The 26,707-nt window shown below is 44.0% G+C and overlaps 1 protein-coding gene across 1 annotated transcript in view; it reads right to left on the reverse strand.

The window, feature by feature from the left end:
- The window catches only part of LOC138447766 (butyrophilin subfamily 1 member A1-like), a 201,523-nt gene that overhangs the window by 63,808 nt on the left and 111,008 nt on the right, over positions 1 to 26,707 (reverse strand). Inside the window, exon 5 of the mRNA XM_069604103.1 lies at positions 22,029 to 22,049. Coding sequence (XP_069460204.1) covers positions 22,029 to 22,049 — 21 coding nt within the window. The remainder of the gene's footprint in view (positions 1 to 22,028; positions 22,050 to 26,707) is intronic.

Raw genomic sequence — 26,707 nt, forward strand, 5'->3', positions numbered from 1 at the left:
GCGTTTAATATTTTATTATTTTATTCCTTAACAGTTGTTTGCTTAATTTTTATGACTATTAATGGGCAGGTTTTTATATTTTTTTTAATCAACTTTATTTAGGTAACAGGCAGTCAGGTTACATCGACGTTCTTCATTTTCAAAAGTTGTACAGTTATTGGTTGTCTTGCATACAGATCATAGTGTAAGAGTTACGTTAATTACATTACATTTCGGCATCGTTTACATCTGGGTTTCTCTTAAACATCCTCGGAATGGTCCCCAACTGTCCTTGGGTCTCTTCCTCACCGTTATTGTCCCAATATAATTCTCTTCTCTTTCCTGCACATAGGTCAATTGTTTTAGCCCTTTGCGCATTGTTGGGTCTGACCTAGATTTCCACTGCAGTAATATGTATTTTTCTGCAATGATACACCTCATGTTAAATAATATGCAGATTTTTGGGTTGGTCTTTCCAATATCCCCTAACAGGTATTTGCGGGCGAGTAGGGTCGGGGGAATTTCTGTGATTGTATGCAGTGCTTCTGCCACTTCTTCCCAGGATGATGCCACCCTGGGGCAGCTCCAGAGCATATGGATCGTGCCTGCTCTGTCTGCCCTGCATTGCATGCATTTTTCTTGTACTTCAACAGAAAATCGCACCACCCTTGATGGGGTCTAATGGAGTTTGTTTAACACTTTGAATTGTTTAAGTCATAGGTGGAAGTTGAGGGAGACTTCCTTGGTTAAGGAACAGAATCTCTGCCATTTAGTGTTATATATACTAGTTGCAATGTCCCTCTCCCATTTCCCTTCACATGGTTGTGGTTAGTATTAGCTTCCTGTATCGGCCCGTATAACCTGGAAATTAGCCCTTTCCATTCTCCCCCAGTACTATAGCTTAAATGCAGTCTGAAGTCTTAGGTTCTTTAGGGAACGATGGCCACTTCCTTTGTACCGCCACCGCATTCTGAAGTATTGTAGCATTTTGACTGGGTTATCTCTCAGTTTTGACTTGGTCTTCCCTGGTTACAAATTCGCCCTCTGGCAATAGATCCTGCAGCTTCATTTCCGTCCCTGGTCCCATGAGACCTGGAGGTCTGTGTCGAATGTTGGGGGACGGCCTTGGCAGCTCCACCACAAGGGCATACTGCCACTATATGGGGTGAGTATGTCTAAGTGCTTAAATATACGTTGCCATGTTTTTACTATTGTGCGCATTGGGTCGAATGTGCATGTGTCTATGTAGTGATCGTCTAATCTGACTGATTGACTGTCGGGGCTGCTCCAAAAAGTTCTAGGGTTTGGTGTCGTGGCCCGGGGCCCATCAGATACCAGTAACCTGCACAGTGTGCCTGCGCCACCAGGTAGTACAGTTCAAAATCCGGGGCGTCCAGTTCCCCGCGGCCTTATGGTTCAACCAGCATTTCCCAGCGTATGCAGGGTGTCCCTCCCTCCCATGCGAATTGTGTTGCGATTGTGCAGAAGTTTCGTGAAGACTTTCTGCCCCGGCCATACCGGGATAGTACTGAAAAAGTAAAGCAGCTTAGGTACCACTACCATCTCATCATGAGCAGTGAGAACCTGCCGTATAGGAACATTGGGAATTTAGTCCATATGTCTAGTTTCACAGGCAGTGTGTTGAGGTACTTTTCGTGTTTTTCTTTTTTTTTTTTCATACAATAGATTTGGTGTTCAAGCCATGTCCACCCAGATATGTCAGGCCGGTTCCAGCCCACTTGAACCCGCATAGCTCCTCCGGCTTTATGGTGCCTCAGGTTAATGGGAACAATTCAGACTTAGTTGTGTTGATTTTATATCCTGAATGACATGTGAATTTGGCTACTTCTTCTATAACTGGTTTAATGTTCATGCCTGGGTTTCGCAAGTATAATAAGGCATCGCAAGTAATAATAAGAGATTATTTATGGGGGGCCCGCTATATGCATCACTCTATTACTATGCTTGTCCCTCATTTGCTGAGCAAGCAGTTCAATTGTTAATGCGAAGAGAAGAAGTGAAAATGGGCCGCTGTGTCGGGTGTCCCTGGCCACTGGGATTGGTCCTGATGTGAACCCATTAGTGCAGACTTTCGCTGTTGGGTTCGTGTAGAGTAGTGCAAGATACCCTCTAAAGTGACTTCCCAGTTCAAATCACCCTAGTACGCCGAATAAGAAGTTCCAGGACACAGAGTCAAATGCTTTTTCAGCATCGAGCGAGGCTGCAACTGCGGATGCTTGGAGGTTTAGCTGTGAGATAATCCGGACCAGTTTTCTCAGGTTAAAGGCTGTGGACCTGCCAGGGATGAAGCCCAATTGGTTGGGGTGGACTAGTTGGGGCGGACTAGTTGGGGCATGTATGGACGAAGCCTATTGGCAAGAACTTTGGCCAGTGTCTTTGCATCTGAGATGATCAGTGATAGCGGGCGGTATGATGTTACTTCCCATGGTGGTTTGCCCGGCTTCGGAAGCACAGTAATGATCGCCTCCATCATTGACGGTGGGAGGGTGCCATTGGCATAAGATTCCCCTCACACCTTACGTAAGCGTGGGGCTAAGCTTCCCTTATATGTCTTATATAATTCCATCGTTGGCCTGTCCAGGCCCGGTGCTTTGCCTGAGGCCAGTGAAGAGATGGCCTCCTTTACTTCTTCTAATGTCACTGGCTCATCTAATACCTTGCGGACTCCTTCATCTATGTTAGTGAGAGCCGTCTCTTCTAGCTACTGGTCGACACTCTCCTGGGTACAAGTGTCAGCTTTGGCGTGTAATTTCTTATAGTACTTCTCAAATGATGCATGTATGTTTTCCGTTTTAGTTAGCAACTGTCTCTCCTCGTTCTCTATGCTAATGATGGTCTGTGAGCCGCGCTTGCCCCGGATCTCCCCGGCCAAGTAGCAGCCGTGCCGGTCTTCCTCCCTATATCTACAAATGTGTGCCAGAGACATCAGAAGTTGCACTTCTTGATCTGCTACTTTGCAGGATTTCAATAAGTTCCCCTTAATAATTCCCAGAAGGGCCCTAGTCCCTGTGTTGCCACATTCATTTTTGAGCCTGCGCAATTCCCACTATAATTCCCCCATTTGTCTCCTGGTATTCTTTAGGATCCTGGATGTGACCGAAATTGCCGTACCACATAACCACACTTTAAACATTTCCCATATTGTTGTATACTGTGGGACCGTGGCCTTGTTAATTTTAAAGAATGCCTCTATTTCATCGTTTAAGGCTGAGGCCAGATTGGCCTCTGATAGGGCCGATGGTGACATCCTCCACAGTAATTGAGGCTTAGCTGTCATGCTCAATGTGATGTGCATTGTGATTGGGGAGTGGTCTGATAGGGAACGTGGCAAGATCTTGTACATCAGTGTCGCCGACATCAACCAGTAGTCGATCTGGGACATAGCGTCACCGTCCGATGAATAATATGTGTATTGGTTTATTTCTGGGTGTTCCTCTCTCCAGAAGTCTACTAATTCATATGAGGACATTACTTGTTGAAGCGTGTGAGCATGTGAGCTGTTGCTGCGAGTCCTCGCAGTCTGGAGTTGGATCTATCTCTAGTTACGATTAGAATCATGTTGAAGACCTCCACATATTATAGGTACGTCCTGTGTTTATGCTAAGATCCTCGAGATCTAGGTATAGAAAGCAGGATCAATGTTTGGGCCATACAAAAAATATATCCACCAGAGGAGTTGCATGTGTCAGATGAACTAATAAATAAAATTCTAAACGAAAAGAGGAAAGAACGTCCTCAAAGTAATGTTGACACTATTGTAATGTTGACACTATTGCACCAATACACATTGCTCCACCTCAGTTGCCACCCGCGTTCCTGTTGTTCCAACTGCACCATCTCCCCCTGTGCACGTGACACCATTTCCCCCACCACCGACAGAGCATGAATTAGCAGCTGCCGCAGGAGGCAGTTCTACGGAGGCGGGGCCTGCACAAAGAGGGGGCACTAGAGTAACTAGTAGCACGGTTAGCAGGGAGAGAAGAGAAGAACTGAGAGAATGGGCATAAACTAACATTGAAGGCAATGATGAGGGATCCGTGCCGAGTGCAATGTATGACTATAAGAAGCTCGGTGAACAACAGGTATTGTTAGAATGCATGGGGGAGTATTTTATAGAGAGATGGAAAAAATGGACCAGTATGTTAGCACCGCAGAAGTTGCGGGATCTGAATGTTTTTTCGCATATGAGGGAAAGTGCGGCAGAGATAAAAGAGCACATAGAAAGGTTATTTGAGTTTAAAAGTGAGCTTGATCAATTGCATGGAGAGGTGAAAAGAGTGAAACAGGTGGTACCATATGTCAAGCTGAGATTTTTTCCGCCGCCGAAACCTGTTAGTGAAGAAGAAAAAATGTATACGCGAGAAGCGATTAGATGGATTACGGATGCTACCATTTCTCCAATGGAGGTGCATGATACGTTTGATCAGTATACGGTAGAGATGCAGAGGAAAGCATTGCAGGTGATGGTTCAGTGTTTGCAAGATGAATGTTTTGAAAATAATTTTTGTTGCCCCCCTGATTTAATGACAATACACAAAAGAGCGTTTTTACCTGAAACTGGAAAATCTGCCCTTTCCCTCGATCTAGCTATAGTGCTTAATAAGAAAACCAAACCAATGAGGAAACACTTAGTTTACAATTGCCCATGAGGGAAGTACCACCCACATTTGTACCAAAGGTAGAGATTGCCGCCACTGGTGGACAACCAGCGAGGGTGATAGAAGCCCAATATAAAGCACAGTCTGTGCATGTCCCTTTTTCCAGACAAGAGGTGAATAATATAAAACAAACAATCCCTGATTTGAGGAAGAATCCGGCAGGATTTTATAAAGAAATTGAGTCCTATTTGAAATCGTCTATTTTCACAATGAGTGATATTGACTTATTATTTCCTGTGATTCTCCCGATAGATATATGGAAACAAATTAGAAATGTAGATGATGCTGATACTTTGGGTGGGACATGGGAACATTTGATTAAAGAGGATACAGACAGAAAAGCTGGTGAGAAGCCATTGCCGGTTCTATTAGCCTTACCAGTGCGCATAGTACAGAAATTGAAAATACTAGTACCTGAGAGAAGAATTGTATGGGATAAATTAACGGCCTGTGTGCAAGGAAAAGATGAACTGCTACAGACTATTTCAATAGATTTGAAGAAGTATTTGCGGATTTTAGTGACCAAGATTTGAGCACTGAACCCGCGAAAAGATTATTTGTTGACAAATATGTGAGAGGGTTGCTACCGAAAATTCAAAATGTAATAATGACATCTGAAAGTGCGTGGAAAGCAAAATCACAGAGTGAAGTATTACACATGGCACAATACTATGAGAATAGAGTAAATACAGAGAAGGAGAAAGAAACGAGGGATAGAGTTAATCTAAAAATGAGAGTATCAATTCAGCAGGTACCGAATAATAACAGGGGCGGAGCACATGCGCAAACTAGAGGGAATTTTTCTAACATGCACGGAGGTCCAATTGGATTGAATCAATGTGCATATTGTAGAGAAGAAGGTCATTGGCGAGCACAGTGCCCACATTTGCAGAATAGAAATGGAAACGCCCCGAGAAGGCAGAATAGAGGTCGCCCGGGAACACAAGGACAGAATAGAAACTCAAGGATGCCGCAGAATCAAAATCAGAATAACCAGGGGAACAATAATTAGAATCAGAACCAAAACCAACATCAGCAGAATAGTGCAGGAGAAGGAAGCGTCTTTGATACTCAGTCCAATTCATACTATTCTGGTGACTTTACATCTGATGATGTATTGTTCAGCTAGGACAGCCCAAGACAGGGGTTGGAACCAGTGTCTATTCCATTAGACCAGAAAGGGCCCTACGTAGAAATGAAAGTTGGGAATAGAGAACACACTTTTCTAGTGGACACAGGTGTACAGAAGTGCTCGATAGATCATCACCTGGTTCCAGAGATACCACTGTCAGGGCAGAAGAATGTTTCAGTAGGGTTCGCAGGTACACCAGTAATTAGCCCTGTGTCATAGTCAGTACCGATAACATTAGGCCCATACACTGAGTCTTGCCCATTTCGTTTGACACAAAATTGTGGCAACAATCTATTGGGTTTAAATTTGTTGAAAAAATTGAGTGCGGTCATTCATTGTTCCCCTGATGGAGTATGTTTGACAATATCACCACAAAAGATGCCAGTGTCGCAATTTTTGTCTAAACCATTACCAATTGAATTAAGTAGTGTACCAATTTGTATATGGGCAATGAATGATAATGATGTTGGCTGTTTGAAAATAGAGCCGGTAAAAATTATCTTAAAGGAAGGAATTACATTGCCACGCATTCCACAGTATAAGATTTCGGTAGAAGGTGAAAAAGCATTAAAATGCATTGTTTTTGATTTGATTAAACGAAACGTAATTCAAGAAATTACTGGTAGCACTTGCAATAGTCCAATTCTTCCGGTTTACAAGAAAGGAGGGAATGAAATACCATACCATTTCATAATTGATTTGCGCGGATTGAATAAAGTAGTTGATCCCCCAATTCCCATTGGTTCCAGATGTCAGTACCATTTTAACTATGATTCCAGCATCTGCATCGTATTTTAGTTTTGTAGATCTGAAGAACGCATTTTTCAGTATTCCGGTACACCCAGATAGCAGATATTTGTTTGCTTTTACTCTAGGAGGGGGTTCATTCACATTCACACGAATTCCACAAGGTTACACTGAGAGCCCGAGTATTTATAGCAGAGCATTAAAAGAACAACTAGACATGCTAGAGTTACCAGCTGGTTGTGTATTGTTGCAATACATCGATGACTTATTGATTGCTGCTGACACAGATGACATTTACAAAGAGAGTACTGCTAAGTTGTTGACACATTTGGCAGCACATGGACACAAAGCTTCATTAAAAAAAAAGCAAGACTGACGAGATATGAAATTGTCATATTTGCACCGCATATTCAAATTTTGAGATGTTGCGCTTTGAATCCTACAGAGTTAATTCCCCCTCCCAATGAAAGAGTGGGTGAAAGGGAATCACCACCCCATGATTGTATAATGGTTACTGAACAAGAAACAAAAGGAAGAATTGATTTAATAGACACCCCACAGAAAGAGCCAGAAGAAGAACTGTTTTGTGACGGTTCCTGTTTCAAATTGCCCAAAGGTGCATCAACCACCGCATATGCCATCACGACACTAAAGAGTATTGTAGAGAGCAAAAGGATCCCATATAATTCAGCACAGGCTGCAGAGATAATAGCATTGACCAGAGCATGTGACATCTCTGAAAACTTGAATGTAAACATATATACTAACAGTCAATACGCATTTGGGGTGTTACACAATTTTGGTCGACTTTGGGCTGCGAGGGGTTTTCTAACATCACATGGAGCCAAGATTCAACATGGTCCTTTGATCGCAAGATTGTTGTCTGCACTTGCGCGTCCTAGCGATTAGCAATAATGAAATGCAAAGCGCATAAGAAAGTAACATGTAACGTAGGAGGAGGAAACGCATTTGCAGACAAAATTACAAAACAAACTGCCACTGATCTACACGCGAAGATGTTTATTGAGAGGTCAGAAGAAGCACCCTGTATGATAAAAAATGGGATTGCCACAGTTAAGGAGATGCAAGCAGAAGCAGCTTCAGATGAAATAAAAGCTTGGGCTAAGGGTTCAGCAGAGATAGACATAGAGGGTTGCTGGGTAGACAAAAAGAGTAAAAAATTGATGCTGCCCAACTCCTATGTAACAGCGATGGTCATTATGGCCCACAGTCCCACACACATATGTGCTAGGAAAATGATTCAGCATTTAAATACAGAATGGAAAAATCTGCACATTAGAAAAACAGCTGAAAGACTGGTTCAGAACTGTATGACATGTTTGCAACACAACATTGGAAAAGGAACAACTACCCCAGTAGGTAGTTTTGGCGCCCCTCTATGCCATTTGAGGTGGTACATTTTGATTTCATAGAAATGGAAAGATGTCAGAACCTGAAGTACATCCTAGTGGTAATCTGTGCATTCAGTAAATGGGTGGCAGCATACCAGTTTATGGACTGCACAGCGATGAGCACAGCAAAAGTGATGCTGAAGGAGTACTTTTCCAGATTTGGCCTGCCATGAGTCATATGGTCAGATAATGACCCGCATTTTGTTGCGGCCGTGATATTACAAATTTATGCAGGCCTCAAGATTGATAAGCGATTCCATTCGGCCAGGCATCCAATGAGTGCCGGTCTTGTTGAGCGCCAAACTGGCATTTTGAAGAATAAAATTAGTAAAATCTGTTCAGGGAGACAGTTGAAGTGGCCTGATGCGCTGCCTTTAGCTCTGCTGTGCATGCGCACATCTGTGCAGGCAAGGACTGGACTCTCCCCATACGAAATTCGTGATGGAGAGACCCGCGAATGTTTGGAGCGCCCCGCAGCCTAGACGCGTAAAAGAAATTGAATACCCTTTACTCAGCACTTATTGTAGCATGTTAACTCAAAAACTGTGTTTGATTCATAAGCAGGTGCAGGAGGCTCTTCCTGTCAGATACACTGGCCCAGGGCATTGTCTGCAGCCTGGAGAATGGATTCTGGTAAAGAACTCTGAAAGAAAATCATTGCTTGCACCGTGCTGGAAGGGCCCCTACCAGATCCTCGTGGCAACACAGACTGCAGTCCGAGTGGATGGTCGAAAGGCATGGATCCATGCCACTCACAGAAAGAGAATTCCATTTCCGTTGAAATAGCTGCCTGATCCAGACGTCAGAAAAAACAAAGCTGCTTTTGATCAAAAAGATACGATCGCCAGTTCTCTTCCGAAAGTGCTGCCCAAACACGAGAAAGGGTCTGGGGCAATTGCAACGAGGGAAAGAGGGCCAGAAGTGCCTCCTCAACTTATCCCAGCTGTGGCTGCATCATCACTCATTGCATCACAGGCTGACACGAAGGCTGCATCCGGAAGTGAAACCGCATTATTCATGGATCACACAGTACCTGGAGCGATAAGGTACAACCTACGTTCTCAAAATCGGAAGTGATCTGATTTACATCTTTTGTTTTGCCTCTTTTCCCGACACGGATGAATTGGGAATCAGAGGCCTAGGGAAGTGGAGTGTGGGAGCTGTATCAAACTGCATCGGCGTGAAAACTCTGGAACGCGGCTTCCTGGTGCTATCTTTGAAAAGTGAATGGCCTATGTTCATCCCCCCGTGCGAACAAGCAGGGCGCATATGGTACTGACATAACCGATGCTTGCTCTAACGCTTTGGAGCACTGTGCGGAGGCACGAGAAGCTTGCTGCTTCTTTATAAAGCAGGCTAACGAGGACTGGCCTAAACTCTTTGCTGCTTTCTTTGGGGATGCTTTGCTGTTTAAACGGGTGCTGCTGTGAAGAAATTAGTCGCAATGAACATTGCCGGGAGAAGAATTGCAGACAATGCCTATACTAACTTCTGTTCCCTCCTGCACCAACGCTGATGATTTTCTAGCTATAGAGACTATAATGATGTCGAGAATGATTTGCTGTAGGAAATTCATGCTGATGATTATAACCCTATTTTGCATTCTGAGTACACTGATCCCAGTATTATGGTATCTGGAGAGCGTGCATCCATTGAGTTCCATTTTGCCTGCTACCCATGTAGCTGCCACAGACAGTCCAGTCCATGTACTCTCTTATAATCTCCCTCCATTAGAAGACACAGAAGAGGGTATGACAATAACACGTTGCTTTTGATCATGAATATGACTCACTCTATCCTGATTAGAACAAATTGCTGGGTCTGCTCCCATTTACCCCAGCATGGCGGGAAAGGAATGGGTTGGTAAGTACAGCATTACGCCTTAATACAGCGTGTTATGCATCACTGAGTACACTATTTTATGGGAAATGGAATAAGAGTCATACGGGTCAATTAGACGGAACAAACATAGATGAATTCGAAAGGGTGGTAATGGAACCCGTGGGTTGTTCCATATTAAACAGAGCATGGGTAATAAAACCAGTGCTAAGACCAGTAGATAGACTTTATGTGCCATATAAATCATCTGTAATCACTTTTCCCATGAATCCAGTAGGGAACAAGGACGTTGTGCCCCCTCCTGTACTATTAATTACAGCCCGCGAGCTGTCCCTTTTTGCTTAAGAAAGAATGGGTCCTATTCAGTAGGGACGTTGACTAGATGCATGAATATTGCAGTACTTGAGAAAGAAGAAGAACCAATATATGTAAGTGGTCCCGTCTATTTTATATGTGGAGAAAAAGCTTATCCCTGGTTGCCTAGAAATTGGGGAGGGACCTGTTATTTTGGGATCCTTTTCCCAGGTGTATTCCTTTCCAAAACGTCAGATATATCCAAATTATCCAGATCTAGGCCCCGGCGGGATGACACAGGATTAATTGCGGAGGAAATAGCAAAATCATTTATCCCATTTTGGGGGCAAGCCATAAACTCCTGGAATATACGCAGACTGTCCAGGATATTAGAAAAAACGATAAATGGAACAACCGACATATATAATATGACACTAGAAGAAAAGGCAGTTAGATTAATGGCACTTCAAAATAGAATGGCTCTTGATATAATCTTGGCTGACCATGGAGGTGTGTGTAAAATCGTGGGGTCAGTGTGCTGTGCATTTGTAAGTGACTCCTCCCCTACAATTCCTGAGGCAATCAAGAGATTGCAAATTCTAAGTTCTGACATTCATACCCCTACAGGCGGGTGGGAGGTGAATATAAGTTAATGGTTTGGGAGTTACTGCGCTCATGGGGATGGAAACTAATTGCAATTCTAGTAACATAACTTGGAATCATCATGACATGCTGTTGTTGCATACATTGTTTGCCAATCCTTTGCTCTGAAATAACAAATGAATGTGTACACATGGTAACCGAAAAAAGAACTTCCACTTTGGACACAAATGCAAACAACGAAATAGAGACAATGAAAGAATTCATGTCTATTAATATTGATGATGACGATTACAGTAGCATGCATAGCTCAGAACTAGATACATGGTCAGATGAAGATGCGATGTATGGATGATGCCCTTTGCTTACGGCCAAAAGGAGAGTTTGTAAGTCTAGAAACTACCCTAACAAAGTATAGAAGGTATATTATGTTGGCTGAAAACCAATCACATCATATGCCCTACATTGCCAATTAGGGAATCGTCAGCATAACCAGAGGGCATCCATTTTGTGCTGTAACATCCGCCATTTGCGTTCTCTTCCTTTCTGTTGAACGCTTTGCAAAATGTACTTTATTTCGAAAGCTCATGCACAGAGCGAGGCCACAATCTACATGTTGAGAGACCGGCCCAGACAGAAATGCCAAACAGTACAGAACTTCATTGTTTTCCTCCCTCACAAGTCTTTGAAGGTGAGCAGAGAGGCATTTAATCAGCGGCCAAGGTGCCGGCCGGTCTCGCTGAAGCTGTGGAAACAGGCTATTAAACATGAATTATACTCTTCCTAGCGGCCCCCCTTCGGGGCTCTCCTTAGATCAGGCTGACCTCTAGTTCACAAATAGAAACCAGAAGATAACACGCTGTGGAATGTGCCTCTCCTACGAACACAGCATCCTTGCTGAACAAGTGCCTTATGTTCTTCATAACAAAGAACTATGTCTGCTTACCGCAAACTGCAACTGTTGCTAAAACGAGTAATATAAATTGGATAAGAAACGTATCATAATGTGTCACATTTGTCATAATGTCAATTACCGAACCCTAGCTCAAGAAGATACATTATGGGCGGTTTTGATGTGTCACAAAGAGATTGTATGATTGTCTTTTTATATGTATAATACTGTTGTAGAATGTTCGCTCTCTTGCGTCTCACGAGGTCTGGGTGACACATGTTGCGAGAAGTTAGACCCAGTCGGCCGACTGAGAATATATTTGCTTTGCAATAAACCCTAGTACTTGGAAATCGAACCTCGTGTCTGTTGTATCACTACTGTATGGTGATTATGCCTTGTTTCCATATGCGAAGGGTCTTCAGGGCCTAGCAGGTTGTAAGCCTGCCCCTGCCATATAATTTAGCGTTGTCATTTGGCATGATAAATAAGGGAACCTCACAACACACCACACACACTGATTCCTGACTTCATCTTGATTTTCTGTGTGGCGCCCTGTTCCTGAATTCTCCATCTTTGTTCCTGATTCCTGATTTTACTTACCAAGCTAAGGCCTCAGCATTGCTGAACTCCTTTTTCAGCTAGGCCCAAATTCTGAAGCAATCCCAAAAATCCAAGGGAAGCATTTTGTTTCAGTCTGGCTTGCTACTACTAAAGGCTTGCCTGCTATAAACTCGCCATCCCACTGATCTCCCGTAACCAGTGCAGTAACCCGAGGTGCCAGTCCGCTGACCAGAACCTTCCAGTTGACCCTATCCCGCCATAGGTGCCCCGCTGTCCTTGGTTAGACCGATCCGTGTGATAACTAGAACCCTTGACGGTCCAAAATCTTAAATTAAAGTGGACTGTAACTCTTATAGGAAGCATAGAAAATCATAGCATACCTTGTTTTGTTCCATCCAATCCGTACCTTAATAACTTGTCCAATTGTTGCAATCCTGTCTTTGATCTATCTTGCTAAGCGCCATTTCTTTAGTCATTTTATTTTGTGTAAACCATCCATCCTACTTCGAGTGATCCGACTGGTTCCGCCAGGAGAGGACACTGGGGATTTGGTGTTGGAGTCATGAATCAACACCAGAGCTTACTTTGTCCCTCCTTGGTATTCTAGCCGGAATGCTCTAGTCCTAGAGTAAACTATAGTAAATATGTTGTTGTCCAAACTGAATTCTCTTCTGTTTTCACTGCCTGATTTTTCTAAAAACGCCTCCCATTCAACCTGGCATATCTTCCTCAGTTTAATAGCTAGAGACTTCATTTCAACTCTGACTTATACGTAAGACCTGTAGCTACAGCCCAACACAAGAACCGCACGCCAAAACAGTGTATTTCACCCAGTATTCTTAAAAACCGATTTGTGAATTTTAGGCGGAAATTCGCATTTCTGCTAAATTTTACATGTGCGATTCTTCTTTTCTATTAGTTTCAAACTTCCATTAAGATTCAAAGTGTTTAATTTGGCTCAAACTAAAGCTTATGATTGTTAGCATCTTTTCAAGGTTGCTCCCATAGAAATTTGTATTGATTTAAGGATTTTTGCACACTTTTCATTGTTTTACACAGCCAATTTCGAATGTCATTTTTAAAAGTGTAAGATTTCAAATCCGTTTTTCTCTCTTGTTTGGGGAGGGAAGGTTGTATTCGAATCCTGTACACTGTTCTTTATTCCTGAATACCTGCTGCTTACTTACATCTGTTTAGAATTGCTTATTTGTGAGTTAATGATTTTTGCAGGAGGAAATATTAACCTAAGTGCTATCTTTTCAAACAAGCCAAAAGTGTTCTTTTCTCTGATGTTCTATACTTTGTGTTGCTGAAAGTGAATTTAACTGCCTAACATACCACCTTATCTGTTGTTGTCACCACATTGGTGTTTGCTGCTCCCTATTACAAAGCATATGTTTAATTTGAATTTTAAATAAATATTACCTTTACCAACCAGCCTGATTCCTGGTCCATTGTGACATACGGGTATTTTGAGAAGGGGTGTGATATGAGTGGTAGATCACTCAGAATATTGAACCTATAGACATAATAAAATAAGTATTTAATTTGTGCACTGCATACTAGGCTGAGATCAGGGTGTATTGCCTGATTGAAATCCTTAACAATACCCACCTCATTCCGACAGGGTGTATTGATCCACCAAGTCTTGGTTTCATTCGTCCCAGTGTCCTCAACTTTATGAACCCCCCCCGTCACCATCTACCCCAACTTGATGACGTTCCCAGAGTTTAGCCATGGAACTTCCCTGGGACACGTTGTTAGCAGTTACTGTTGCCTGGTCTGCAATTGAGTGCCTCTGCACAGGCTTAATTTAAACCATCTTTGCGTGCCTATACCTTAGAACTAAACATACATGATTACATTAAGGATAGAGTACATTTTCCCACTAAGTCTCCGGGTGGCCTCTGGTCTGTCATCTATTCTTAAACCATGGTTCTGGCCCCCTCCTTCAGCCGGCCGCGTAGGGTGGATGGTCGCCTCCACATAGTTTATGGCATTGGTAGGATTCTCAAAAAAGTGTACTCTCCCTCCGTGTTGAATTTGCAGTTTCACTGGGAACATCAATGCGTATGGGCCCCGTCTCGCTCTCAGAAATCTTTTCACTGGGTCCTATGTTCTCCTCTGAACTTGTATCCAGGCTGAAAAATCCGGGTAGATATGTATATTGTTTGTTTCATAGCAACGGGTCCTATGCTCTATTGATCATTTCAGGACATGGTCTCTGTCTCTATAATTGAACATTTTGGCAATAATTATTTGTGGTGGGGTGCCTGGCCTAGGAACGGGGGCATTAGTGCGGTGTGCACGCTCTATCAAGAAATGAGCTAAGAAAACGGATGATTCAAATACGGTTTTCAAAAGTATCTCAATTAATCGTTCCAGTGGGTCCTTGCATGCCGCCTCCGGCACACGGACTATGCGTAAATTGTTTCTCTGTGTGCGTGATTCTAGATCCTCACATTTGCCTCCTACCTTGTTGAGTTCTGTCTTTAAGCTGGGAATGTCTCAGTCATGTTTTCCCACCTTGTCCTCTACTTCGCCGATTCTGGTCTCAGCCTTGTTTATACGTCTGCTCTCCTTCTCTAGCTTGGATTTGAGGGACCCAGTTGTTGCAACCATGTCATCCAGTTTGACATTTACTGCAATAAATCTGCTTTGCATGACAGATAGTAAATGGTGCTCACAGGCATTGCTGGTTGTTGTTTCTGATCTGCTGGCCCGGGGCTGGTCTGACGCCCCTTGGGTGGGGGCCTGTGAGCTGGTGAAGGAGTCCATTGGGCCCTTTTTCTTCCTGGTGCCTTTTTGTCATTCTCTGTGGTTGCATTGAATAAGGGGAACATCTGCAGTTACCTGGGGTGTTGCTGGCCCCTATCCCGGCTATAGGCCAGCCACATATTCCCTTGTGCCGGGGTTCCTATGTTTCCTGGTCACTTCAGGGATTCCTGCTTGATGTTGCAGTTTCTTCAGTAAATGTTTGAGTTTGGATCGTGGTCCTCCTATGATGGTGTGAGCAACTGGGGGGGCCACCTCACTGGTTCAGATGCCTTTTTGTTTTGTGCGACTTGGCCTTAAATTAGGTGTCCGCGTCCTGGATATGTGCTTCTGTCATGATGATTAGCTTTCAGGTGCCACTTCACCCACATTGATATATTATAGAGCCTCAGAGGCACTCTTTAACGGATTTTGCTGCTGTCCTCTGTCGATACAGGGGCTTCACCTTGAATTACTGAAGTCATGCACGCATGGGGAAGGTAGGAGCAGCCTGCCTATCTAGGAGCTTTGTTTTATGGGCTATGTGCTGCTGCTGTGGGGGTGCCCATGGTTTTGTGTCTCCTGGAGCCTTTCCCTGCTATTACTCCTTTTAGGCTGCTCCCCCGATGCAATCAGTGTGTTGCTGCTGTCTTGCACAACGTTTTTGGGCCGGCGATCCTCCCTGTTTGTTTTGAAGAAGCTTTCTTGATACGTTACCGCCTTGCTGGCGGTGCGTAGTATGAAGAGGAGGGAAGCGCACCGGGACACCGTTATCTGTCCCCTGGGGTGCACGGTGATCAGTACCCAAGGCGGGGGGTTGGGGGAAGTCTAGGGGGGGTCGCATAGGCAATAGGTATTGCCATCAGCACCCCGCTTTTCTGGATTCCCCGGAGGCTGCTGCTGCCAAGTCCGGCATTGTGTGTGGGCTCGCCAGCCCGGGGCAATGGAGTTACCTTTTGCGCTGGTCCGGTGCAAATCTTCATTGCCTCCCCTGCTTGACACCCAGTTGAGGCATGTCTTTGCCCCTCCCCCTTATTGGCCCCTGCAGTGCCGGCCTCTAGCTGGGATGTCTCGTTCCGTTCTCGAGGTCTGGGTCGGCTTCTGGGCGTGTATCGCACTGCAGGATTTGTGGTTTGCCTTTTCACCGCCTTCGTTGCACAAGTCCAGTTTCGACTGCTGCCGTGGGCTGTTAGCTTCTTTCCGAAACTGAAATCAGGAAGATGTATAGCACTTCTGAGGATTTTCTATGTTCAGGATGTTGCCTAACGCGCAACTTCTCGTTTAAGCAGCCATTCCCTTTGCTGCCCAACAGCACCCCCCAGTTTTTCATATTTTAAGTTAAACGCCATACTCTGCAATGTGAAATGAATTTATTTTGCATAACTTTTAAATACAGTTTCATTTAAGGATTCCCCTTCTGACAGAGCTTTTAATTCCACTATTTTCTTTTGAATTTCTAATTTTGATGCCTTTTGCAAATTGATGTGTTATATCTCTTGAAGTACATTAGCATTGGTGAACATGATTCAGGTTCTTCTGTGCTGATGGCAGCGGTATTTATTTGTTCTGTGATTTAATTTCCTTCTCCATTGTACGCATAGGGATGCTGTGACAATTATTCCTGTTATTTCACCACTATTTTTGTTGTTGATATTTGTGGTACGATAAAATCACATATAACCACATTTTCTTCCCCTCATAAATACACATTTCATCTTTCAGTGGAACCTGAGCAATTACCATTTGTGTGCCACCATCTTGTTAACACCATGTATACTTTCTACACTTAATTAATATTGTCTCTACCCCTTAGTGACACTGACACAAGTACACTGTTTGTATGCACAACGAATCCTGTTACCCTCACCCACTCTCCCTGTCCGGACTGTCAATGAACCGGTCTGCACTATAGGAAATCATGAAATAAAATAGGTAAGATGGAGAAGGGACCTTAAGGTTCAGTAGAAAACTGGGCAGCTAGATGATAAGATCAAGGGCAATATAAAGAAGACCTGGAAGAAGCACATGAAATCTATCCCGGTGAGGGTGGAAACAATGAGCAGAGAGTCAACATATGCTTGCATTCTGAAAATAATAATATTAAACATAATATAACCCGACAGATCAGAATAAGCACCTTCTCACCTCCCTGGCTGACCAGTACTAAAAGAAGATCGTTCAAACTAAAAAAGACATCTTTAATGAAAGAATTAAAAAAGCCAGCTCAAGCATTGGTGAAATCTTCTCTATCCTAAGGGAATTGGAATCCCCGGTCACTTCCAAGGACCAGTGCATCAAAAACAAATCCTGGTGCACTGCCATCCAAGACAAGACACCCTCTGCAATAAAATAACCTTGCTCCAAGAAAGAATCAGTACTAAAAAAGCCATGCTACACAAGATCGCCTTAGAAATACAAGAAGCCATATTGCAAGAAACCTCCTTCAAACAAATCAAACCCAGTCACCAATTCAAATTCAACTCTATCTCAACCACTGAGGCTGAAAAGATCATCTCCTCCCTCAAACCCTATAAATGCTTAGGGGACACCTGTCCAGCACCTATCATTAAAGAAGCCGCAAAAAACCTTGCTCCTTTCATCGCCACATTTATCTTGCTCAGTACCTAGCAATCTCAAAGATGCCTGGGTACTACCCCTACTAAAAAAAACAAAAAAAACTAGACCCCAACATCCCCACCAATTACATGCCAATCACAACCGTACATTTCCTTCTCAAAATCCTTGATAAAGCTGCCTATCTCCAGATTCAAGCATATCTCAAGATCAACAACCTACTGGGCACCCGCCAATCATGCTTCAGACCAAGACATGGGACAGAGACAGCCCTCATCGACCTGAAAAATCAACTAGACGACTGAAAAGACAAAGGAGAAGTCTCCATTCTTCTCCTGTTAGACTTATCTGCCACGTTCGACCGAGTCGACCACAATGTCCTGTGCCATCAACTTAAAACAGCCACCCATTTCTCCAAGGAAGCAACCTTGTGGATAAGCTCTTTCTTGGACAACAGATCCATGAGAGTCTTCTCACCATCCTCTGCAGCAGTCCCAGTACCTATTACATGCGGAGTGCCGCAGGGCTCCTGTGTCTCCCTTATCCTATACAACATATTTACAAAGCCTCTTTTCGACATTCTTGATAATCTGGGTGTCTCATACACCAACTATGCTGACGACACGCAGATTCTCATCCCCATCCTAGGAGACTACAACAAAGATGTAACCATGATTAACAAAATATACTTAATCATACAAACATGGATGGCCACCCATGGCTTGTGCCTAAACGATGAAAAGACGGAGCTTCTAATGTCAGATCCCTGAATAGGCTGACCAAACTCTCTACCCAGTGCAACTCTGTCCTCATTGATGGGAATAAGATCAAAATCTCTAATGAAGTCAAGACTCTAGAGACTGGAGGCAGTGGTGGGCTTAGGTAGGGTGGGTGGGGGAGAGTGCAGGGGAAGCTCCCTCTTTAGCAAGTAAGTGAAGTTATGAAGGAGGTTATGAGGAATGGCTGAGCAAACTTTCCCAATCTGTCAGCTTATTTTCCCTATCTTGCTGAAGTCTTAGCTGATTCAAAGCAGAACATAATTACAAAGGTCCAGCTTAGGCAGTGCATAGTTTGTCCATTGACCTAAGAAACAAATCATTTCCCTGGAACCATGTATGTCTTTGTGGCACATCACGCCTAATTCAGGCCAGCTGTGTGCTATATGTTCAGTGATTGTTTCAGATATCTTGATTATCTTTTTATATCGCTCGCATTAGTAGTCCATATTACAAAATAGTGTCCACCTAAAATCCAAATGACTCCTGTTCCTTGGCAGCTTCTAATAATGCTAGTATGAGAGGTATTTTATGAGTGCATGGATTGTCTGTGGTGAAATGTGTCTGTTTACTTTTGCTTTGCAAAATAAATGGTTTAATCTGAAAAATATAAGCACATAATCATTTAGACATTCTCTCTCCAAAAAATAATTAAAGACATGCTTGGATCCTATTGCAAACTCAAGCATACTCTTTGTCACTGTCTCTTTATAGGTGTCCATCTTCCACATTGCAAGCACTTGATAGGAGGCTGTAACAACTCTGAACATTTACATATAATATTCATAGATCCCCCCCCCCTTATTGGTCTATACCAAGCCTTAGGAGTTTGGGGGGAAATCAGTAAGAGAATTGAAAAAGAACTGGGCTAGGCACAGAGTATTAAGCAGAATGGAACAAAGGCTGAGCTGAAGACTAAGTTGAGGTTACTGTGGCAAAGCAGTCCTTTTCTGTCCTCTGTATCTATGTACATACTATGATGAAATCCCCTGAATGGCTCTGTGGACTACCAAGGTGATGATTCAGGGGGCAGGGTGCCATCCCCAGCAAAAGGATGTTGGGGCTGGGAACAATATGAAGAGGATCCCCTGGTCACCCTCCATTGGTCCGCGGCGCATGGCAGCTGACTGTTTTAATACCTCACTAGAGACAATTTTTGGGAGGCTGGGCTCTGCTCACTCCACCATCCCATTAGGGCAGGCTATCCCTAAAGCCTTGACCACCTCCCAAAATGAGAGCGTTGAAGCTCTCTGAGCAGACCTAAAGTGCCAACATAGAAAAGGACACCTTTCTCTTTAAGGGAAATAGTGTCACCTGTTTGATGATGGTAGCATGTGTAAAAAGTTGCAGCTTTATATGATCTATGAGGGAAGATATTTCACAGATTTTTCAGGACCCATGGTGAGCTCTGCAGCCCTCCAGATACAATGTTACCAATCCACGACTGCGAATTCATCATGGGACACAAAGTTATGGAAACATTGTTCCCAGGCAAAAGAGTGTCATGCCGGGATACAATGTTACAATTTCACCACAGTCACAGCAGGACAATGGAGGCAGAAGCCGGGTGTTTACAAAGATCACCCAGTGCAAAGAGCCACATGAGAAAAAGTAGCTTACACGGTGGTGAAGGGGTAGGTTCAACCCAGCAAATCCCCAGGCACACTCACCGACAACAATAATACCCAGCTCTCATTCAATTACAAGCCACAGGGGCACATCCTCACTGATAGTCCTACCAAGGGGGTGGCGAGAACACAGCATAGAAATATGCAGCCCCGGTTCTGTGTGGGTTACAGGAGCAGGAGCCTCAGGTTTGGAGAATGCTTGAGACTGGATTGTGGCGGTTCAAGCAGAGCATGGGGAGAAAGAAGTGAGTACAGACATGGCAGTAGGAAAGAGCAGAAAGAGCTAATGAAAGCAGTGGCGCACACAGACATTTTCCATAGGGGCGGCCTGATGAGGTCACTGGGGTGGTACACCAAAACAAACACGTAGAGGCAGGCGGGCCGTGGGGGGCAGCATTTTTACAAGGGTGTCTATGGCCCCACCCTTGGGAACCCCTTCCTTGGTGGCACCTCTGAATGAAAGCTAAGAGATTAAATTAGGAGGTGGTGACATTAGTGAGAGTAAAGGAGAAGTTGCTGAGAATGATGGGGGTAAGAGAAGAGGTGGTAACATGTGAAGGAGGGAATTTACAGGGGAAGATGATAACATCAGGAGAAGGGAGTAGAAGTCAGGAGGAGGAGGTAGGAATCGAGGTGCAGGAGGGCACAGTGAAACCCAATGAGAAGGAGGAGGAGTAACATCTGAGCCAGAATTGACACCGAGGAGATAACATCAGTAGGAGCAAGTGTTACAGGGAAGGTGGAGGAAGGAACACCACACGCTGGAGGCAGTAGTGAAAGTGTTACTCAGGAGGTTGGGAGTGTAACTTTAGGAGGTTGTGGGGATACCCCAGAGGAAGTAAAGCCTAGAGGAGGGCTAGAGGAAGTAACAGTGGGCAGAGAACAGGTGGTAACAACCTGAGAGGTGGAATCCGAGATAAACCATTAGAAGGTAAAGGAAAGATCAAGGTGCAGAGCATGAATCGCCTCTTCGATAGCCAGAACAAGAAGGTTCTAGGGATAAGGTCAGCCCTAGGATGGTACAGGCAGTGGCGGTGGGATGAGAAAGGGTCAGGAAGATGCCCTCAAGAGTAGAGAGGTGGCAGGGACAAGTTCTGATGGGTTACAAGGCTGCACAGACCTAAAATGCCCCCTTTCCTTCTCTACCAGCATCTTTCTCCAATGCCTGGACCAAACAACTGGTGGATCAGACTGCAGTACCGAGATGGCCTTTGCGGGTGTGGGACCCCAGAAGCCACAATAAGCCAACCAATGAAGGAAAGGTTTAGGAACCGTCAAAGCCCCAATGCGACTGCCTACTGAAAAAAAGGGTTCAGAACACTGAAGCCCGCAGTGCCGGGAGGGGGTCAGGCACTGCTGTATGATTTGAGAACATTCTCCAATGCCCGGGAAGACCTAAACACCTTCACGCAGCAGAAGATATATTGGATAAGGGGAGGGTCCCTGAGGGGAAAGGATCCCTAGCCCATAATGGAGAGAGCCATCGTGACTATGGCTTTGTTTGGGAAAATACCATTTTCATTTAAGTTGGCCCTTCTTGTGATAAATCCCATAATAATAATAGTGAACTGCAACATATAGGGCCTCATTACATGGATGGCGGTAAGGATTTACCGGTACCGGTAAAATACCGGTACCAGTAAATCCTTACCGCCTTACTACGAGGTCCCTTTGCGGGTTGGGGGATTTAACGCCTGCTTTTTGCAGACGTTAAAAACCAACCCGCAAAGGGACCCAGGGAGCTAATTACGGTACCGCAATTTGCGGTACCGTAATTAGCGCCTTCCCCATTCCCATTATGCCCTATGGGGCAAAAATGGGAATGGGGAAGGGCAATGGTGGAAGGGGGAATTACCGCCCCGCCAACCTTGGAATGGGGCGGTAATTCCCCTTTCCGCCAAGGCGGTGCCGGTATTTTACCGGCATGAACCATGGCGCTAACAGCGCCATGGTTCTCTGCCATCCGTGTAATGAGGCCCATAGTCTTGGTGTCTTTCTTGGTCCCAGGTGGAACACAGTGACAATACATGATAACAACTACATGATAACAACACACCCAACTCTGTTTCTGCCGGTCTCCTACACCATGGATCCTGCACGCAGTCACAATGACCTTTGTTGCCTAATCATATCTCTGTAGTTCTCAAAATATTTTGCTTACCTCTTTCCTTAATCAATTTGTCTGTAAAATAAATAAAAAATATGTTATTTTTGCTACTTCTCATTTCTGCCATAGCCTGCATACACAGCCCACTAAAGCAAGGAATGTGTCTCAAATAATTAATCTGTGACAGCTTTGAAAATCCTTCTCAGTTTATCTGTTCTTGACAACATTTGCTGTTCTTCTAGCTGGATGTTCGTGTTTTTCAAACCAGACACAAGTATGCCTCAATTAGAAAATACTGGGGCATGGGGTACAAATGCATGTTTTGTACACATGCAGCTGTCATGCAGTAACACACCAACGTTTCGACATTTACCCCTTTGTGACCAAAGAAAGATAATCAAAAAATCGTTTACATGGCCCAGTTAGTCAATGTATGCCCCATTTTTCTCATGACTTTTTTAAAATTTGTTTATATTCAGTTTGTAGTTTTTCTAGGTAGTCGTCTTTGAATTTTACTGACTACTTTTGAAGTTTGAAAACACTTTTGCAAGTTTGGGTTATGTTATTGAAAAAAAACGTGTCCAATTAAAACATTAAATAAACTTGTAACCCGTTACTTATGTGGTATAATATACTAATGTCTGTTCTCCTATCTATATGCCCTTTCGTTCATAATATGTGGAATTAATTGCACCATATTTTTATTTATTTATTTCATTTAAAAGTCTTATAAAAGCAATCGCATTGGTGCAGCATAAAAATCATATATATATATATAGAAAACAATATAAAAGCACAAAATGGTTAACTAAGAGTCAGGCAAGGGTCAACCATGCATGTAGCTAGTGGTACAGGGAGAGAAGGATTTGGTGATAGGCCATATGGAAAGCCACAGATGGGCTGGAAGAGGATTAGGACAGCTGTTCTGATGTCATCTGCTAGCATTCAAGCGTAATCTAAAATAGAAGGAATTGCAGATTCTGTGTTATGCAGTTGGCCTATGCCAGCCTGATGAACTGATGGATAGCACGAGGTTGTGCCCTTCCAGATAATATTGGAGCTGGTATGACACGATAAATTCTAGGATTGAGTAAACGGAAAGTAAGAGGTAGGTAATAGTTCTTGTGAAACGAGGAGTCCAAGGTGTTTTATTTGTGGAGAGGTGTGGTAATAGATTCCTTTTTAAAACAGGAGGGATAGTTGAAAGTGATAGAGGTATTCATATGACGGAGAAGGTGGTTAAAGAAAAGAGGGAAGAGTTCTTTGAAAAAAGCAGGGGGGGGGCAATGATCCAAGAGGGGGCCTGAGTTTCAATTATCCCCTGAGAATGGATCCCTCAGCACTTACCCAGTTTCCCGGCCAATTGGGGCACCTGGACCCCCCCTGGACTTGTCCTCCCCCCCTCCCCTCTCCTGTACCATCATGCATTTGAACGATCTGAACGTACATGCCTAAGATCACTTATCTTTTCCTCCCTGTCTCCCCTCCCGCATGGTGGCGCCTCTATGCTCTTGGAAAAACTACAGAATTGTCGTCAGACCTATTTGTTGTTATCTACACTGTTAACTCTATTACATGCACTTAGTCTGCCTGGGCAGACTGGTTATCGTTCAGAAACTCAAGGGCTCTGAATTACTTGTTTTTCTCCCCTGTTCCCTCCCTCCTTGAGCGCCTTGAAACACTTGCCTTGTGTATAGGTGCTTTCAAAATAAACATTACCATTACCATCCCGCTACCCCCTCACCCCCTTACTTACCTGTTGGCGGCACACCTCTGTCTCCTGCATCCCTCTGCAATGCTGGTTCCCTTCACTTATATGCATGGGAACCGGCACCGTAGGGTCCTCTTTTTTTTTTAAAAACATTATTTTATCGGGACACCCCCGCAACCCCTGTTGGCATTATAGTGAACATCGGTGAGGGGGACACCACCGCTCTTCTTGTTCACTTTAATGACACCGAATGAGGGACAAATCTCCCATTCTGTGTTTTTTCTCGAATTTTTATATGCATTCTCTGCTGTGGTCCTGTAATATGGTACGGTTTGTCGTGTTGGCTGTCTTCCAGGAACATACCAGGAAGCAACAACCAGAGCAGCATCAGGCTGCAAGGTGGGAGGAGGTGGCCATCAGGGAGAGGATACAGTGGACAAGGGGTAAGCGGCAAATGGGCAGCATTGAAGCAGATTTTGAAGAGGACCAGAGCCGAGCAGATGACCATGATGACCAGTGTGAGGAGATGTCCAGGATAATCAGCGTGGATAACCAAGCTTGTTGCAGGGGCAACCCTCAATGTTTTTCCTGTAACTTTTTTTCTCACCCTCTTTCTCTCTAACACTCACAATCTCACTCTAACACGCTCTCCCTTTCCACAAAGTCTTACCTGAGTGAGTGCTGACTGTGTGTTTTCTTCCCCTTGACAGAGTCAATTGGGAGTGAGAAGACCCAATGTTCATTGAGCTTGAAGTCAGCAGATCTGCACACTTGGAAAAGATCAGTGTACACCCTCTCTCACACTCTCCCCTGCTACCTCTCACTCTTACACTTTCTCAAACTCACTCTCAATCTTTCGGGCAACTATGAAACGGACCTGGCTTTGGTGAACAAGATATACATCCTCATTCAGGCATGGATGGCGACCCACGGCCTCTGCCTGAATGACGATAAAACTGAGATACTGCTCCTCGGATCTAACACTAACCTAAAAAAACTACCCCCAAACTACGCATCCTTCAATATTGACAACAATATCATCACAGTTATGCCTGTAGTAAAAACACTAAGTTTCTATCTAGACTCCTCCCTCACCCTCAAAAAACAAGTCAGCTCCCTTGCCTCCACAACAGCTTACACCTGCAAGCTAATACGCGCTGCCAGACCTTTCCTCTCCAGTGCCAGTGGTATCACTTTGGCTAACGCTCTAATCATGTCCAGACTAGATTATTGCAATGCCTTGTACTCTGGCGTTAACAAATATGTCACTGACAAACTACAACAACTGCAAAATAATGCCGTAAGAGCAGCACTGAACGTCCCAACTAGAGACCACATCACTAAATTCAGGAAAGAGACCCATTGGCTAAAAATAAAAGACAGAATCCTCCTAAAAACTATTTCCATCACATCTAAATGCCTAAACAATCTATCTCCCTCGTACCTACTGGAAGATATCTCCAGCAGAACCACGACCCGACCCACCGGATCCGCCAATTCATTCATGCTCGAAACCCCTCGATTTAAGTTGTCTACGGCTGGAGGAACCAGTTTCCCAGTCAAAACTGCGCAATCCTGGAATACACTTCCAATTGACCTTAGACGCCCTCTACTTTACGCCAAATGTAGACACAATGCTATCAACTGGCTCCGCACTAAAGACCTATAGCCTTCTCGGCCCTCTCTTGCGCCCCTCACCCTCATCTTAGACTATGCTTAGCCCTGGTCCTTGACCTGCACCTTGATCAGCTAGATCTTGTACTATACATTGCATTATATGGTGCATTCACATGTATATACGCACCCTAAATATAAGCAATGCCCATTCTGGTCCTGAGCTGTGTCTTGATTAGCCATATCTTGTATTATATACTGTATTATATCTCACTGTATTATATTGTATTGTACTCGCTTGTATGTATCTGCCTGAGAATGGCACTGTAACTAAGCCTCGAGAATTCTTGTACTGTTGCTCCCGTCTACCTAAGGGTTTGGTGCGCATTATTAAATCAATAAACAAACAAACAAACAAACAAACAATCTCTCACTCTCATACTCACACTGTATCACTGTCTCTGGATCTCCCTATCGCATCCCACCCCAAATCACCAACTTATTTCCTCCCCAGTAGCAGGCAGAAGACCCATTGTTGAGTGACCTTGAAGACGATGGACCTGCACACCCATAAAAGGCAAGTATTCACTTTCTCACACTCCCTCTCACACTCTGACTCTAATGCACATTCTCTCACATTCACACTCTCTGAATCTTATGCTCTCTCTCGCACTCACTTTCTCTCTACCGAATCCACCCCTCTCTCTCTCTCTCTCTCTCTCTCTCTCTCTCTCTGTCTCTCTCTCTCTCTCTCTCTCTCTCTCATACTCTCACAATCACTTTCTCACTCTGTCCCACTTTATCCCGAGTCCGGCCAACTGATTAACTGTTTTTAGCTTTCTTTTGGCAGTGTGGCCCAGCAGAATACCCTGTGGGGCGACCTTGAGGATGGAAGACCCAGGGAAGCTAGAGACACACTCTTTTTCCTTCAGCTTGTAATGCAGCGTCCATTGGACCACACATCCTTCTGCATTTTGTTAGTCATGTAGAACTACAGAGGGTTGCTCTTGCCTGTGCCAAGAAACGTCTACTACCATATGATACACAATTTAAAAATTGTTAATGACTGCATGCTGCTATGACTATATATAAATACACCCAGCATATGTTTGTTTTTTGTTTAAGCAGTTTATTTGAACTCAGACATGTTCAAAGCAATGCAGAAGACCATTAAGTTCGCAATATGAGAAATAATGTATTACCAATGCAATCCATTAACATCAACACTCCTGGTCCCTTGATCATGAAATGGTGTGAGTGCAAGCGAAATGTTTTTGTACAGGTAGCTCCTTATTAAGAAAGTGAGCCTCTGTAGACTTATGGTACTCAAACGTTTCCTCTTGCCTGTGACTATCCCTCCAGCAACACTGAAAACAAACTCTGATTGGAGACTTGCTGCATGTATGCT

This window comes from Ambystoma mexicanum, chromosome 1p (genome assembly GCF_040938575.1).
Source record: "Ambystoma mexicanum isolate Mex_15411 chromosome 1p, UKY_AmexF1_1, whole genome shotgun sequence".
Taxonomy (NCBI): Eukaryota; Metazoa; Chordata; class Amphibia; order Caudata; family Ambystomatidae; genus Ambystoma; species Ambystoma mexicanum.